The sequence below is a fragment of the Epinephelus lanceolatus genome, chromosome 14 (genome assembly GCF_041903045.1).
Source record: "Epinephelus lanceolatus isolate andai-2023 chromosome 14, ASM4190304v1, whole genome shotgun sequence".
Lineage (NCBI taxonomy): Eukaryota > Metazoa > Chordata > Actinopteri > Perciformes > Serranidae > Epinephelus > Epinephelus lanceolatus.
In genome coordinates this window covers 23,072,123-23,090,263 of record NC_135747.1, presented here as the reverse complement: position 1 = coordinate 23,090,263, position 18,141 = coordinate 23,072,123, and the positions used below count along the sequence as shown (strand labels likewise).

General features: G+C 42.0%; 2 protein-coding genes across 3 annotated transcripts; both read right to left on the bottom strand.

Annotated features, from left to right (window-relative positions):
• klhl23 (kelch-like family member 23) lies at window positions 1-3,989 on the bottom strand. 2 transcript variants are annotated; one of them, XM_033616432.2, is made up of 4 exons: window positions 3,601-3,984; window positions 2,011-3,240; window positions 804-956; window positions 1-725 (listed from the first exon to the last, which is right to left on the bottom strand). In XM_033616432.2, exons 2-4 carry the CDS (start codon window positions 3,233-3,235, stop codon window positions 415-417), a joined length of 1,689 nt encoding a protein of 562 aa, XP_033472323.2. In that variant the 5' UTR covers window positions 3,236-3,240; window positions 3,601-3,984; the 3' UTR covers window positions 1-414. The 2 variants fall into 2 exon arrangements, with proteins under 2 accessions (XP_033472323.2, XP_033472329.2); XM_033616438.2 differs by lacking the exon at window positions 804-956 and having other exon boundaries at window positions 3,601-3,989.
• Window positions 3,990-5,654: 1,665 nt separating this feature from the next.
• Window positions 5,655-16,477, bottom strand: phgdh (phosphoglycerate dehydrogenase). The gene is made up of 12 exons (XM_033614152.2): window positions 16,231-16,477; window positions 12,467-12,618; window positions 12,312-12,377; window positions 12,171-12,225; window positions 11,939-12,037; window positions 11,699-11,831; window positions 11,459-11,607; window positions 11,134-11,286; window positions 8,900-9,038; window positions 8,576-8,703; window positions 8,263-8,485; window positions 5,655-6,730 (listed from the first exon to the last, which is right to left on the bottom strand). The coding sequence occupies exons 1-12, from the start codon at window positions 16,366-16,368 to the stop codon at window positions 6,576-6,578; spliced, it is 1,590 nt and encodes a 529-aa protein (XP_033470043.2). The 5' UTR covers window positions 16,369-16,477; the 3' UTR covers window positions 5,655-6,575.
• Between the last annotated feature and the right edge of the window lie 1,664 nt (window positions 16,478-18,141).

The following is an 18,141-nucleotide window of genomic DNA, read 5'->3' as shown; positions in this document are numbered from 1 at the left end:
TCACATCACACAAGTAGTGATTTATTTAAACAATTAATAATACAGTTGTGTTTTTAAAAAAAGGAAAATACTATTTGAAGCCCCCTAGTGCATCAGTAGTCTGAGGTGAATTCTGTGTGTATATAAAGCGGATTTAATTAATACTAAAATACAGTCATCTTCTTTCTACTTTCAATACATTAAAAGAGAAATACTCAAAAGTCAACTTAAGTGTTAACTGTGAGGCCCCTGAGTTTGACGTGAAATACTTGTGACTATATTCACAGTTTGGCAAACGTGCAGCTCTCTAAAGGCAGTTATACAGTGCTTAATCAACAACTTGTCTGACAGTGTATCTGGCATTTGCAGACTTTGGCAGAATTAAGTTCAACATCTGATCGATTTGGAACAAAATGATGTGATCAGAGTTTAACACTATACACTGTAAACACAAACACTTCCATGTGATCTAGTTGGGCTTGGAAGAGTCCCCACAATCTCCCAAGAGTCCAGCTCGGGGTCGTATTTCTCAATGCTCTGCAGATAAGTTCCCTTTGAGTATGAGTATCCTCCTGTTACATAAATACAGCCATTCATTACCACCGCCCCACACTCCATCCTCCTCTCCTTCATCACCGATATTGGCCTCCATTCGTCTCTCTCTATGTCGTAGCAGTCTGCAATTGTCGTCTGTCCTCCAACCAAATACAGCTTGTTGTCGAGAGCCACTGAACACAGCCCGTACTCTGAAAACAGAGGATTTAAAATCAGAATACAGTAATCAGCATATTTTTTATTCTTATCTCCTCTTCATTTTCTCACACCTGGATGTGGACTTATGGTGCTGATACTCCACTCATTGACATCTGTCCTGTAGACTTGGATTTTTTCATAGGTGCAGTTTCCTCTGTACCCATAATGACCTCCAGTCACATAGATTTTATCTCCCATTACACAGGCAGTAGCATTTCCCACACCTTCAAAGAAAACAGAAGTTAAAGGAAACATCTGATAAGTCATTGTAGTCTATAAATATTGATGACTTGGGTCCAGTGTGCAGGATTTAGTGGGATATATTGGCAGATATGGTATATGGTATTCCTAACTTTGTTTTCATTAATAATCACCTGAAAATAAGAATCGTTTTTCGTTTTCGTTACCTTAGAATATGCCATTTAAATCTACATACGGAGTGGGTCTTCTTCCACTGTGTCCGCCATGTTGTTCGACAGTAGCTCAGAATGAACAAACCAAATACCGGCTCTCAGTAACTTGTGGCATCAAAAACCAACGAAAAAAGGCGTCCTTAAATGTCAGCATGATACCCAGGCCGGTTTCCATTATGGTTTAACGGTGCCCGTTGGCATCAGGGGGAAATGCAGCAGGACAAGGATGAAAGTTAAGGCGGCGAAAGTCCAGTCGGGTGAAAATCGGTGTTTGTTGGACCCATCCTCCACCCCTCCTGTCTGTTGAGGATGGGTCCAACAAACACCGATTTTCACCCGAGAGAGCGGTATTTGCATCCTGTAAGATTCTAAAGCCAATTCCTGTTCTTTTTTTCGTAAACCTAACCACGTTCTTTTGTTGCCTGAACCCAGCGTGTTTGTTCTTGAAGGAAAGAAAACGTCAATTTGCGGTGTTGTACTGACGTATTGCATTTATTTTGAAAGAGACTATATGTAAACTGTATATTTTCTGTGAAAACGGAAGTGTATTTTGAAAGAAGACAATGCATGTAACAGGCAGAACTTGACACGGCGTCCCAGAACGTCACCAACTTACGCAACCAGGGTATCTTTCACGTCATATCTTGACGTTCAAAGTCCATGACCAAATGTCAATATGTGATGAGGCAGGAGTGAGAATGTGTTGGTTTTTGTGTTGGCCACCATAGTTCTCCTACATGCTTGGCACCCGGGAGAAGTTTCCTTTTTACTAAACACTATGGGAACATCTACAATACCATGACAACCATGCAAATCTTCCTCTTCAATTAATCAAAGCATATAAATCAATTAATATTTTGCATACCTTGGATCATTTTGGCCAAAGGGAACCATTTCTTTTTCAGGGGATCATAATATTCAGTCTCTTGCTCTGGAGCTCCTCCTCTGTATCCTCCAACTGCATAAATACAGCCATGCAAAGCCACCGAGCAATGGTAGTATCTAGCTGTGATCATGGGGCAAGCCTCGGTCCATTCATCATAGTCACAGTTATAAACAGAAACTGTGTCCAGAGCCTCAACAGTGTTTGTCCTGTAACCACCAGTCACATAGATATTTGCTCCAAGTAAGGTGACGCTGTAGCTCTCTCTTGCGTGGTCAGGCATGTCTTTTCCTTGCACCCAGGTGTTGCTGATTGGATCCCATATGTGAACCTCACAGAGAGGGTGCCAGTAGTATCCACCAATGATATACATGTTGGAAGACATTTTTCTGCCTGCACACATCTCCTTACCATTGGATCTTAAAGCCTGAACGATCAGAGATTTAAACGTCCCTTTACTGTTCAGAGAGCATTGTCTGTGCACTTCTAAAGTGGTCTTGAAGTAAATCTCATCCAGGTCCAGATGGATGGAGTGCAGCAACTCTGCAGCACAGTGAACACGATTATCCAAGTCATGGGTCACCCATTTGGCTACAGCATCTATCAACACTTCATCCCTCTGCGCTGTGAGGTTCTGAGCTGCCAAAACTGATCTCATCCTCTCATGGTCCAGCTCTAGGAACTCGTCCTGCTGAATGATCTCCATGAACCTGCTCAGCATCACTCTGCGGGCCTCCCTCTCTAGACCGGGACACAGGTGCAGCTCAGCAAAAGCATGCATCCCCAGGCAGTTGTCCACATCCAGGAGGCGAATGAGAAACTCCTCACATGCTTGTTTCACAGATATGAACTGCAGCAGGTCAGCAGCTTCCAACAGACTCTGCACGTTGCTCTCAGTGATGCACACCTGCGCTGTGTACACATAATTCACCAGCACACCCAAGATGCCGCAGTCCACCCCGGTGAGTTTGATGACGCTGTTTGACCTCTCCCTCATGTCAGCTGTGAACATGACTTTGAAATAGGAGCTGCGGGCTGACAGCAGCGCCTTGTGGCAGTGAAACACCTGCCCAGACTCGCCACATTGTAGAGCAACGTCTGTAAACAAGCCACTGATGTAGAAGTGCCTGAGAGCATCCAGGAGCTCTGCTGGGTGGTCACCATCACAGAAGTCATATGTGTAGATTTCAGCTTGCTCATGTGACATGGTATCTATGGAAAATGAAATTAGGACAGCGTGTCAATTGCACAATCTGCTGTGAAGACTGGCAATAAAGCAAAGCAAGGCCGAAGCAGCCATTGAGTCAACACTGGAGGGGACCAAATCTGCCAAGAGGATCTGCCCCCTACCATACAGCCACAGCACAAAATGACACACTGACATTGATGTTATATTTGCATGCATGTCCTGACTAAAGTGAAGTGTTATTATTGGTGCAGCACATTGCACCATGTGGCCCCCTCAACATATATTAACATTACTGCCTTGAAAACATGCTGTCATTGACCCTTATGCACCATGTCATTCACAAACAGAAGGATAGACTCAGTAAGAGAATACTATAGGCTTACCCTTCACCCTGTTTCCATGAATGACCCGTGCTGCTCGACAGTGTGTCCTCTCTCTGAACGCTCTTCTTCATAAACACACATGAGCCTCAATTTAGCGCGTGCACGACAGACGCAGGCAGCTCTATCCTATTTTGGTATCTGTGCGCAGCGTCCATCCCCCCTCCTCCCCTCTCCTGCAGCAAGTCTCCACCAGCAGGTCCTTGACAAAACCAAGCAACCATTCAGAGGAATCACCCAACACCGCTATGTGTTTTTTCCCCCCAGAGCCTAAATATAACCTCCATCCACAGTCTCGTGATGCACTCACGGGCGGCGCATTAGTGTACCCAACAGGCGGAAAAGCATCACTCACAGAATACAAATCTTACACAAATGAGCGTCGCCTGCAGCGCAGCAACAACATGGAGCCATTGCACTGTTCTCTATTCATGTTTTCCCCCATTCTTGTCGTTGCCATGGCGTTTAGAGCCCACTTTCAGTGTGGCCAAGGCTTTACCTAATCCTAACAAGGATTACAGCACAGTGCACGATATGCACTCCTGCACAAGATCTGAGAGATATGACTACATCAGCTAGTTTGACTCGTTCAACAGTGAAAATTTACATGAAATTCAAGCACGCAGGAGAGAAGAAACAGTCTTGAAATACAGTATGGACACTAAATGCATAAGACAAAATCTTAAATCTTTAAGGTGATTCTCTGAGTTTATACATAGAAAATTAGACCTTAATATCAGTAAAACAAATTTCAATCTCAGGAAGTCATATGAAGAAAGGCCCATTTTAAAGGGGGATATATTTGTATATACAGCAGGGGCCGAAATTCTATTTTAAAGGGATAGTTCGGATTTTTTTAAAGTTGCATTTTCTTTTTAAGATTGTTTTTAATATTTAAGTTTTTTAAGATGCTTTTTTAAAGATTTTTTTTATTATTGTTATTGTTATTTTTTAAGAGCTGTAGAGCCCAGTCTCACTCTGAAGTTGTCGAAATCCAGCCCTTGAGCAGTGACTTGCGGGGTCAGAAACTGACGAAAAAAGACGTCCTTTTTACGTCAGCATGATATGCATCCATTTGCCATCATAAGAATTTTCATTAATGTACCTTTAAAGTATTCTTCAGATATGGTACCTAGACCCTAGCATTTCTATGGTAATGGAAGGGTAATGGTCAGGAAAGGTTCCATCAGTACCATCCACAATGTTTCGCATTGGAAACGGAAAAAAAGTGTACTGAACTGAACCGCATCGTAAGCTACTGCTCACTTGAAATGGGGTTACAGTTTCAGGGGGAAAGGTGTCAGGACAAAGATGAAAGACAAGGCGGTGAAAGTCCGAATGGGGCAGGTGGGAGGGGTGGTGGATGGGTCCAACAAACACCAACTTTCACCTGAGAGAGCGGTGTTCTTGTCCTGTAAGATTCTAAAGCCAAACCTTGTTCTTTTTTCCTAAAATCTAAGCACATGTTTTTGTCGCTACAGCTAACCACGTGTTTTTGTCGCTAAAGCTAACCATGTGTTTTTGTTTCCTAAACCCAACCATGTGTGTTTGTTGTGAGAAGCAGGCTGGAGTCCGACATGGATGCTAAGCAATGTACTACTGTGGATGGTCAGCAATAAATGTATTTTAGCCACCTTTTAAAAAAAAAAAAAAAAAAAAAAAAAAAATCAGTATTCGCGCTTTATTGGGAGTATTTGCACTGCTTTTCTTTTCTGTCTCAGAAGGTTTCAATCAAGCCTTTTCAGTTCTTGCTCCTTGGCTTTTCAGCCTCCCACTGAGCATCAGATCAGCTGACTCTGTTCACGTCTTTAAATCTCTTTTGAAAACATACTTTTACAGATTGGCCTTTCCTGACACTTGAGACTTATTGCGTGTATCGGAGTGTATGTATTCGCAGCCATGTGTATATGTCTGCATGCTTACAGGTATATATGTATTGGATTGCAATAAACTGTACATGTGTGCTTTACAGACCTGCAACTTGGTTCAGTACATCCCTTTTAAAATGTATAGTCAAAGTGTGACGTTGAATAAAAAACACTCACTTGAAAGCACAATGTAAGTAAGTGTACTTTATTTTACACTTCCACTTTAAAAAGGTCAAACAAACTGATCAGCATGACACTGACACATTTTTTTACTTAATCAAAGTGCATGTAAAGCATCTAAACATTGGAATGTTATCAAAATAGGGGTGTAACAGTTTGCAAAATTCACGGTTTGGTTCGATACGATACAGTAGAGCTGCGGTTCGGTACGTTTTCAATACAGCAAAAAAGTAGAAACGCAAAAAGAAAAAATCTTTTTTTTTAACTTTTCAAGTTTGCTACATCTCACAAGCTCTCAGCTCTGTCAGTCTAATAAATATGTGAGTAAACATCTCTGTTAAATGCCACAATCATATAAACACAAGCAAAATAGCCGTTGTTAATGTACCTCTTAGTCTTTCTGGCCAAATCATCTACCCGGCCCACAACTAGTTATGGCTCACTGCTCTGGGTGTGTGCTTTGTGATTACATTAGCTGCTGTTGGCTACTGACCAAGAGGTTATAGCCACGCAGTGGCTTTCATTCCCTTGTTTAGGGTGTATGTGCAGTGACTACATGTGCTGCTAGCTTGGCTGCTAAAGAGAGCAGACAGAGGTTGCCTGTTCAGGCGTCTTGGCTGCCTTGTTGAGCACAGTGGCTCTGAGAACTTTATATTAAACACAGTTTAAACGGTATATTTTCTTTTCAAATGTAACAGGACAGCTTAATGTATCTTTCAGTTTGTGATGCGTACCGAACCGAAAGCCTCGTACCGAACGGTTCAATACAAATTTGCGTATTGTTACACCCCTATGTCAAAAAGTTTTGTACAGTAAATGTACAACTTCTACACAAAGTTGTTAGTAGTGAATACTAAGACCAAGTCGGATGAATTATTTTAGACACCCTTTGGAGATGATTAGATTTTCAGATTGCATTGTTGCTGTTATCTAAATGCTGAGTTGTGCAGCCTCCTTAACCAAAGGCTTCAAGGCACTGAGGTCCCGCAGGAGAGAGGACACCCCCACACAATACCACAGATCCCCAGTGCGGTCTGCGGGAGCACTGAAGGACTCAATCTCCACTCCCTCTGTGGCCAGAAGTCCTAAACAAAGAACAATGGGAAAGAGAAAATAGGTGTGATTTTAAAGGAAGACAAACACAGTTATTAAGTCCGGAGAAGTCATAACTCAAAACCAACTTTCATCCAAATTCAAAGTGTTAATGCTGGTGTAAGCTTTTTTTTTGGCATCATTGGGCTAAAATTCCATAATGGCCTTTCAGCATATTGTGATTCAAGTGGGCTGAGAGAAAACTAGACTTCTGCACCTCCTTTTGGCTCTCACTTCAGGCTTTAGAAAATGTAGCCTGTGACAGGAAACTTTATCCGATCACAGGTCATTTCAGAGAGCGGGCGTTCCTATTGGCTATTTTACAATTGCAAATACTTGTGCATGTCCTTTCCGATGGCAAAGCCTGATTCAATGGCACAGAATCCTGCAGAAAAAGTTGCTATGTCAGCAGCGTAGGCAACAACTGCCTACACTGCAAAGACACCCAAAAAAGGGAAACGGACTTATCAAGATGAGAGTCTAAAACAGTCTGCCCCCGGATTGGCAGTTTGGTGCGGTTTCTGCAGTGATGTGGGCACTGCGCCGGACAATTGTGGTGAAAAGAGAGCTGAGCCAGAAGGTGAAGGTTTCAATTTATTGGTCCATCCCTCACCTATGGTCATGAGCTCTGGGTAGTGACCGAAAGAATGAGTCTGTGGATACAGACGGCCGAAATGAGTTTCCTCCATGGGGTGGCTGGGCTCAGCCTTAGAGATAGGGTGAGGAGCTCAAAAATCCATAGGGAGCTCAGAGTAGAGCCGCTGCTCCTTCGCATCAAAATGGGTCAATTAAGGTGGTTCAGGCATCTCCTGGGTGCCTCCTGTCAGAGGTGTTCTGGGCACGTCTCACTGGTAGGAGGCCCAGAGGTAGACCCAGAACACGCTGGAGGAATTACATATGTTGTCTGGCCTGGGAACACCTTGGGGTCCCCCAGGAGGAGCTGGAAAGCGTTGCTGGGGAGAGGGATGTCTGGGGTGCTTTGCTTGGCCTGATGCCCCCGCGACCCGGCTTCAGATAAGCGGATGAAAATGGATGGATGGATGTACATAACATGTTTTGTCAGAGATTTATGTACTTTAATATGTTTGATTCTGGATCTGGTTTATATGATATTGTGATGTCTTGTGAGTCCATGCAGTCTGGGCATGTTGTATGTAACATTACCATGAAAGCTTCACTTACTCAAGTGAATTGCTTGAATACTAGTCTTGCATAGCCAGATGTTTCTCCAGCACAAATGTCTGGCTGAATCCATCATAATTCCAAACTAATGGCAAAAAACACTCTGGGTTGTTTGTATTTTTCTAAACCAGTCGCAATTGTCTTGAGCTGCAGCCCAGGATGGAGCGATGGTGCCCTGAGAAAATCGTGTCCGAAGGTTAACATTTGTGCATGGGGAAGAGAGCCCTGTCATTAAAAGTGCTAAATCCCTGCAAAAGAAAATGTTACATAAAACACAGTTTCACATAGTGACAGGGATTTTGAAAACCTGTATGAACTACAGGCTCACTTTTAAGTTTCTTACCAGCCACTGAGGATAGGAGCTGAGGACTTGCGGAGGCCTTGAAGAACAGCAGGTTTCCAGTTAGAGAGACTGGCTGTCTGAACACACTATCGCCCAGCTCCAGCACGACCGGCACTCCACCTTGAACTGAGCCACTGGCTTTGTAGCTGCAGCCGTTGGCCTCGATCTCCACCTTACACACATCACTGGCAGCCCCGTCAGACCCACAGTGGGTATGGTTTACCTGGAGAGTTGGTTTACATGTATGAAAAGGTTATTTTCTTTACACTTGTTATTATCATGTGGCATTTCCCAGAGTGAGCTGATGTTGTACCATGATGCCAGACTCCTTGGCCAGGCTTAGTACGTTGATGAGGTTCGGGCAGTTGCCGGATTCTTGGTTCAGCAGTCCGACCAGTACTGATGAAGTCATGTAACCAGTGGAGGACTTCATGCAATCCCCTAGTTTGAAGAAAAAAAGAGCACATAGTGTTTACTGTCACTATCAGCAGGTGAAAGCAAATATGTTGACTTCAGAAAAAACTGAAAAGCATTAAGTACAGTGCCTGTTTCACAATCACACCACCAGAGGGAGGAAATACACACAATTACCCCTCCTCTTCAGATTACATAAACTGGTTACACCAGTTAGTCTTACCTTGAGTAGTAATTTGGACATGTTTAAACGGCTTCACAGAAGCAGAGCACGACTGCAGCACAGCTCCGACAGCTTCTCCGAGTTTGATCAGCTGGTGAGACTCCTGGGAGAAAGTGCTGGCCAAAACCTGTGCGTTTACCTACAAAAAAGGAGAAGACATGAAATCAGTGTGCTTTTGTGAACTGAATGTGATCACAAATTTGGAGAACAGATGCAATTAAGCATTTTGAGACCAACATTACAGCCATGATACAAGCTAAGAGTGGGGATTACTTTTTTTATTATTAATACTGCAAGGTGTCTTGTTGATTTCACCAAGGGATCAATAAAATTAAATCTTAATCTCTCTCATCTCTTCCCACCTTTTCTCCAATGCTACAAGTCTGATTGTATAACCATTTGTTAATATCTTTGTGGGTTCTTTTTATTTATAATATTTCCTCCTCTACTTTCAGACTTTCAGTTCAGAGACAGAATTACAGATGTTAATCAGACTCAATCAACCAAGTGCAACGCTGTTCAAAGTGTTTTCATTGAAAGTTATCTCGACCTTGGAAAGAGCAGTGGGCACAACAATCTCAAAACGTCATTTTAGTATTCAATCTTTTGAGCTCAGATATTATCATGCTTCATATCTGAAGCTGTTGGGCACTTTATCAATGAGCTACAGCCAATGAGAACGCAAGGTATGGGTTGAAGACAGAGACGAGCGGTGCTGCTGTGCTCTCCAAAGTGTGTGTGTTTGTGTTTGCTATTAATATTGCGTGCAACAGTCCACCTTCCACCATTTCTCTTCCTCTCAATCTTATTGGGGATTCCTCCCAGTCAAAGATCCTGTAGTGTGTGACCCCAAGTCACCAGTCAGTCACGCAGTGTGAAAACCACGACTTTGAGACTCCCGATTATAAGACAGCAAGTTGTGTAGTGTGAACAGTGCAGCAATCTCATGACTTTGAAAGTCATGCAGTGTGACCTTAGCTTTACAAAAGGCAGCTGATCAAAATCATGAAAACAACCATATTAGTCATTTGGCTGGAATGAAAACATACCAGCCTCTGAAATAACAAGGTATGAGGACTCAAGGTCATCTATGCCAATACATGATGATGCATTTCAGAATGCAGACTTGCCTGAATATAAGATATAGGACTGGAGTTAATTCACAATGTACTGTTAATGATAAGATGCCTGAACTGTGCATAATTTCCCAAAGCATAGTCTGAAGACTTATGGACTAATGTATGACAGCCTTTATCCAACCATCAGATGTGTGTTTAAGTCTGAGAGTCTGTTAGGTTGAGCCTTAATAACTAGTTTAGTGACTCCATGACCTAATGCTGACAACAAGCCACTTTTGCAAGTCTTGTATAAATGCTGACTGTAAAAGTTAAGGCTTACTCGGAAGACTATAAGAGGTTGGTTGATGTCTCGTGTGTGAAGCATATGCATGCATCACATATTCCAAAATACTAAGATAATAAGAAAGAGACCTTTGATTTATTTGAGATGGAATGCGCTGCCAATTTAGCTTCATCTTTTTCATAGAAAAAAAAATCTGGCAATTTCGGGGACTACAAGAACAGAAGCAGGATTTGTATTTGTGTAAATACTCATTTGTTTCTCCATTTACCTCAGCTTCCTCTGTCCATACAATACGATACAAATTATTTCCATTTTAAATCTGTTGGAATATGCTGAGTATTGCGATAAAATAAATTGTGATACATTGCAATTTATTACCTTTTATCAAAATATATCCTGTCAACTGAAAAAGCAATCTATTATATTATTCTAGCAGGCTACAAATTTTTAATAATGCTTTGCATTATTAATAATTTCTATAATGAAAAAAATCGATACTTTGCACTGTGTGACGATACGATATTGCTACACAAAAATATCGCAATACTATGCTGTATCGATTTTTTACCCCCACCTCTACTGCTTACTTATAGCTGTGGTGCCTTATTGCTAGAATTATCATGGGAATAAAGTCTAACAAAAATTTAAATTAAAGACAAAAACTAACTTCTCCAATATCATACAATCTTTTTTGTTGAGTGTGAAAAGATATGTGACAACCTAAGTGCATCAAATTGCATATACTCTATGTATTTATATATCTTGCTTTAACTGGTCCCCTCCAGCTTTATGGAAATGCTCCTTTAACATGTGTTGCAGCAACTCTCCAGGAGTGAGCACTGATTTGTTTGAAAATGTAGAGTAGAACTTACTGCTCCCACCAGCTTCTTCCCAGTCACCATGTCCACAATCTGCAGAGCGATGTCCTCCCCACAGCGAGCCTGAGCTTCCTTCGTACTGGCTCCCAGGTGAGGACAGCTGACGACATTGGGATGGTTGACCAATGAGCGGTCCTTAGGAGGCTCCTGTGGTCAAATGTAAACACGATGTAAGATGGAGGCTGGAGGAACTCTTTTATTAGTATCAATGAGTGATTAAAATGTAAACAGACAACTTTAAAACTCTTCTCAGGAAACCAATCTAAATGCAGATGTCATTATTCTATCGCCATTATATTGTGTGCTCAAATAATCTTGCCTCAACAAAGACATCAAGCCCTGCTCCTCCACACTGCCCGGACTCCAAAGCTCTGAGGAGAGCAGCCTCGTCGATGATGCCCCCTCGTGCACAGTTCACAACCTTCACTCCTTTCTTGCATTTAGCAAATGTTTCATCACAAAGCAGACCTTGAGCACAAAAAAGAAAACAAGTGAAAAACAAATCACAGTTTTTCAGTACAGCTGGTTATATAATCACGAGAGCTTCAGTAAAACTCACCAACAGTGGAGGGCATTAGGGGAGTATGGACAGTGATATAATCACACTGCGGCCACAGCTGCTCCAGAGACATCGGCTCCACCCCCCAGCTGGCTGCCACCTCAGGAGGAGTGATTGGATCGTAGCCGATCGTCTGAGCAGACAAAATGAAACATGTCTTGCAATGTTTGTTCATCTAAGCATCAAAGCGCAATTAACCAATGAGAAATGAGACGAGCCTTGTATAATCTTGTTAATTACCCTCATGCCAAATGACTGCATTCTTGAGGCGACTTCCTTTCCTATTCTTCCAAGTCCAACTATTCCGAGTACTTTGCCGTACAGCTCTGCACCCATGAACTGTAAAATTAGAGACAAAACAATGACCCTGTCCAAGTGACACATCTGCTTAGTGATGACTGGCTGGACAATGGAGCTGACCATGCAACAGTAATCGCTTTGTGTGCCAACTGCAAACAAAATCTCTGCCTACCTTTTTGCGATCCCAGTTCCCTTGTTTCATGGACATTGCAGCTTGAGGCACATTTCTAGAAACAGAAAGGCCAAATAATGACATTTTTACAGTACTTCTGCAACTAAAAAGACTCAACATTTTGACAGTTGCTCATCTTACCTTGAGAGGCTCATCAGTAGTGCACATGTCAGCTCGGCGGCACTGATCGTGTTACCGCTTGGTGTGCTTGAGAAAACAGTATACAGTTAGTGGACATTTTACATTAAACTGAAACTGCGTAGTAAGTTGAATTTAGGCACAGACTGGTGACTTACTTCATGACAATAATACCCTTTTTGGTTGCAGCGTCTACATCCACATTGTCCACACCAGTTCCAGCTCTCCCAATGATTTTGAGATTAGTAGCAGCATTGATGACATCAGCCGTTACCTTTGTTGCAGATCTAACCACAAGGCCATCGTAGTCCTAGGATAGAGAGGAAAGTATATGGTTGATCTCATGGTGTTTTAAATCTGTGTGATCTACCCAAGGCTTTGGCCAAAAACCTTCAAGGACCCCTAAACCCACAGATTCACTGTGTGTCAATACTTTGTGGTACTCTGGTCAATGCAAAGTGTTTGATATGCAAGGAAATTGATATGCATTGCTCCCGGGTTGTGACCCAGGTAATACCTGAACTGTCACAGCCAGGCATTAACCTGTGTTGGGTGGCTCGGACTGAAATTGACAAAAGAAGGGTTGAACACGGGTCAGACAACCCTCAGTCTGACCCTGGTCACTGGTTTTAAAGAGGTATGTGGGAGCTTTCACACCTAAACCCGGTCAGTACTGTTTGTTTGGGATAATGTGAGTGAGAGTTGTCAACCCAATCCCAGGTCTGGTACAGCATTGACAACTGGATTGAAACCGTCTGAAGAAGTGTGTCTTAATCTGCCTCCAGGCTCTGAACTCTGGTGTGGTTTGCTGCAAATGGACCGACCCAAAGGCCTGTGTGATAGCGGCATGTGTGTCTCTTGCATAAATTCAGTAAACTACAGCTGATCCTGAGCTGTTTACAAGGCTAGAAGCAAAATCTGTGTAACTCATGATGAGTGGCCTATTTGTACAAGATCATTCTGTAACCGTGGCAACACTTCAGCTTGTGAGATCAGAGATTTTCACTCACATATCACAAAGTTAAAGGGAGCTGAACCAGAGGTGTGTTTAGCTTGTGCCCTACTCTGTGTGTGTGTGTGTGTGTGTGTGTGTGTGTATATATATATATATATATATATATAAAAAATATATATAAATAAAAAGCAACAATGTCTATTTTTTTTCTAGGTCTGGACCTGAAGAAAAGAACACGGTTGTGCATTGCTTCCTTCAGTGGATGTCCCGTGCTCCTTGTCTTCTCTTTCGTCCTCAGTTTGCCTGGTGATTGGTTCAGAAAACACCACGTCGTGTTTCCTTCGACTTGTACTGTTGTGGGATTTGCCCTCATCCTGCCGACAACGCCAATTATGTAAGGAAAACGCTCAACAAACACTGAAATGAAGAGACTCGGAGAACCACGGAGGAAAGTTACAGCCAACGGGGTTACTTCGCAGAACTCAGCATACAACAGTATGCTAGTCTACACAGCAAAACAGATGGAAACAGCGAAACAGCAATCACCCTTCAAATGCTTTTATAATGGGCGTCTGCTCGTTCACTTGCGTGTGTGTATGTGTGTGTAAACACGCTTGGGTCGTATTTCCTGGAAATCTAAAGTTCTCCTGATTTCCTACTTATTCCTAGAGCTGAACTTCGTGCCTCAATATTTTCTATCTTCTTTGTCTCTCTGGCATAAACAACTGTTCCTATTGCGAAACTTGGCACATCTGTTCCAACGGTCAGGTCAACCTAACCCAGAACGTTCTCCCTCATTTAACCTCCCAAGGCTTGACTTACGCACAAACTACTCAAATTATCAAAACACCTCTTATGGGTCCTTTTTGCTGCCAAATCTGATATTTGACTAGCTGCTTCCTAAACCTTGTGTAACTGACCTTATTTTTCACCTTTAGTATAAAATAATACATTATCTGCCTCTACAGCTGCAGGTGTGAAAGCACAGTAACTGGTACACAGCGCACACAAGGGCAGGTAGGAACACTGTGTGGTTTATGAAACACAAGATACAATCTCTACTACCTAAGATGTTTTCAATTTAAAACAATACATTCTCCGCTCCTAACATGCCTGAAACGCATACTGACATGCCCTTTACCTTCCTGGGCAGGTTTCTTTGCATGGACCAACAACAAGGTGGAACAGCTATGAAAGTAACATACTGTAGGTGTAAAGGTGGCAGAAAACAGATTGGGAGTTGTTGCAAAGCAAGTACGGCAACATATTAGAGCATTATCCATCGCCAGAGGAAGCCATGTCAGTGCCAAAACTGAAAGGATGAAACAACAAAAGGTGTGTTTTGGCTTAACACATTGTGACTGCTAAGGCCTAATCAGGAAGCAAACATGGGTGCCTATGTCAGCATTCTCTGCCCATCCAAACTAAAATGCAACACTAGAGTTTTTAAATTAAAACAGGGTCAGCAGCATTTTCAAGAGTCTCCATTGTATGGGTTCGGGAACAACAGAGTAGTGTGGACACTTGGCGTAAACGCAGCAATAGTTGGGCATTTTATAACATATTAGTGAAGATGTAGCCCTATTGGGTTGGGGTCAGTGGTTAAACAGGGGCCCACAAATTCACTGCTGCACCAGGGCCTAACAGAGAGTTAAACCTGCACTGAATCTACTGTTAAACATTAAGGTTTGCCCTAGGCAAATGAAATGCCACAGCAGGCTAGTACATTTAGAAACTCACTTGACCAATCAGGGAAGTGGTAAATGCATAATTTTATCTGAAGCTGATGATCTAAGTAGCTAAGGAGTGAGCTTCAGGTTTATGGATGCAACGCATCTGCTATAGCCCTTACTGTCACTCACACACTTACTCAAAGGAGACGAAAGGGAGATTGACATACCATTTTTAATATGCAGGAATGTTTGCTGCTTTGCATCTGTGACACACTGTGACCTTGTTCCATTTCCTTTATTTTAATTAACATTAACCACAGCATTCCTACATGTTATTTCTGTGGTCTCAGACAGTCAAAAAATATTAGTAAGTGTACAGTTTGGAGCTGCTGCATAGACAATGACTTGGGAAAGACGTAGACGCCACTGAAAGCACCCAGGGCGATGTTCTGAGTATATGGATATATTTTCTGTTTCAGAACTGAGAACATTACAATAGAATAAAGCTCAAACAGTCATGGATCCAATAAATCAAGTTCCCATTCATTGTCTATGGAGCAGCTCCAGACTTTATAGCCTATGACATCACAAGTTTGAGACTTCCTTCTCTGGTTTCTGGCTTTGGGAGAGAGTTGCTCAAGTTTAGAAATATTGACCAGCCTTTCCTAGGGCATGGAAATGACATATTGGAATTCTTAATTTAGGCGGTGTTCCCCTTTAACTTTGGTCTTTGCTGTTATTTGATAACCACAAATGGAACAGCATTAAGGTTGAACCCTGAGTTTGTATGAGAACACCTCCACTGCAACCCATTGTTTCTATTTCTAATCTACAAAATCAAGGCAAATATGCGTTTAATGCACAGCCTCATGATAACAGCTTCCTATCTGCAGCATGTGGCGCTCAGACCAAGTGATGGGAGAGCCGGTAAACTCACAGATGAGTTGCATCAGCTTCCCAGGGGCGGTACCACAGCTACAGAACAATCAATTGTTGTTATATCTCAACCCTGCAAATACGTGTCAGACTGAACAGGAAAAGCGACAGTGAAAATGCCACAACGTGCATACACCTTACATTAAACTGTGCGTAAAAACCACAGGTGCTTCTTAATAGTTGCCGCTCAGACACTTCCCCCTTCTCAAGTGGATCCGCAAAAATCACGCGAGCTCTTAAAATGATGTCAAGTAAAGCGAGAAAACTATTTTAAACACGATTGGAGAATGGCTGCAAGTTGCGTTGCAACAAAATCGACACCCGATGCACCTGAACGCAGCACGAGTGCCAACTTCACCTTAATCTCCGCCAGTAACTCATCCTTCTTCATATTCTGTTTCTCCGTCACTCGGATGCCGTTTTCCTCCAGGATGCCCCTGCAGCGAGGGTCCACACTTTCACTGATCAGCACAGTCTTGATGGAGATAGGGGCCATCTTGGGGGGTTTCTCTCCGGGCTGCTAGTTGGTGGGTAACTGGTGTTGGTGGGTAGCTGATGCCTTCGTGGAGTGATGGACACGGGGAGTTGCTTTCCCTCTGCTGGTTTTGAATGGTTTCCTCGGATTTAAGACGGCCCCCTTTCAGAGTGAACCCGCCTCTCGTGCATCTCCTGCTATGACGTAACATAAAGCGAGCTCTGCATACTGGAAACCAGTTTGGGCAAATGCTGAGACCATTGTAATTTAAGTAACAGCCCATCAACAGTGTTTTTTTTTTTAACTTAAAACAGCAACATCATAAGTGTTTGCTGCAAGCATGCATTCAAAATGTTTCTTAAATAGAGTACATAATGTCCTTTTAATATAAAAACTATAAGTAGACTATATATGCAGATAATAGGCTATGTCAGTATGATTTTATTTAGTATAATAGTGGATTAAAGCTACTTATGCACTGAATGTAAGTAACATTTCAATTTAATTTGACTGGCTTTAAATGTAGTTTACCTGTAGCAGTGCATCATATTTTATAAACTCAATATATTATATATTATGACTACTCATAAAAGGTTCCCTTTCCGAAACACAACTCAGATCTTTCATGCTCATCCAACCAAAACAAATCAACATACACAGAGGTCATTCCACTGAAAAGTACATTCCTTATGTCTTCATGTACAGGACAGTAAAACAAGAAGTGAAACTCATTCTTAATGTCACCTAAATGACACAGCAAACAAATTCTGTCCTCCTCTGGGGTGGCGTTAAACCTCCCAGCCTCGAAGGCTAATTATAATAATCTTTGTTTAGATTATATTCGCATAAGGTTCCACACTAACTATTCTTCATGAGACAATGAGTTCGTAGTTTTGGTTTATACCCTATTTCAACACACCATTTTTCTTTAAACATGCAAAACATTTCATCCCTAAATATCCTGAATACCACAGGTAACCTTTTCTGGAAAAAAAATGACAAATTGTTCAAATGAAGGATACTCTAAAAAAGGTTTATTTTATGGTGATACATGACCATAAACTCACTGTCTGTAGGTTCATATGAGGCTAATGAAATGCAACATATGTAGTTTTGTTGAAATCATTTTAATCCTTCAAAGAACATCAAAGTTGCTCACCCCCTTGTTACATCCGGCCTTGTGTTCATTCCTTCATTTAACAGTAAATCAGGTAAGGAAAGTCTATTTTTTCAGTCTTAATTTAACGGACACTGTTCATCACCTGACTCATTACAATGCACATGACAGCCCCCTTATCTTTGTGCCAGACTGTCACAGTCAAACTATTATATCTGCTCTCAACACTAGATTTTAAACACATGTAAACTGTTTGCATGCAGGAGTGGCTGCACAGTATAACTGTGTCAGTCTAATGTGTAATGTGTCAAGTACGAACTTGTTTTATTCTGACTACTCTGCTATAAACCGGAATCGTCTGTCCTGTCACATAGTTCACATACAGAGCAACCACAATATTAGTCATATGAATCCAATTTTGTTGTGTTGCAAGTTGCAAGTGTTGCAGTAAGCCAGCATGTACAGTAGGACTATCACACTGAAAAATAATAATTTGTTTTATTATTTACGTTTGCTTTTTCTACTGTGACATTTGAAAAGGTGTCGTGAAGAAGGCGTATGGCGTACAGCTGACATACCTGCCGACCAGACCTTGAGTGGGATTATTTACTACAATCTACTACAATCTTGTGTGATTTCTGGCATGAAACAAACACTGACACAAACCCACAGACTCA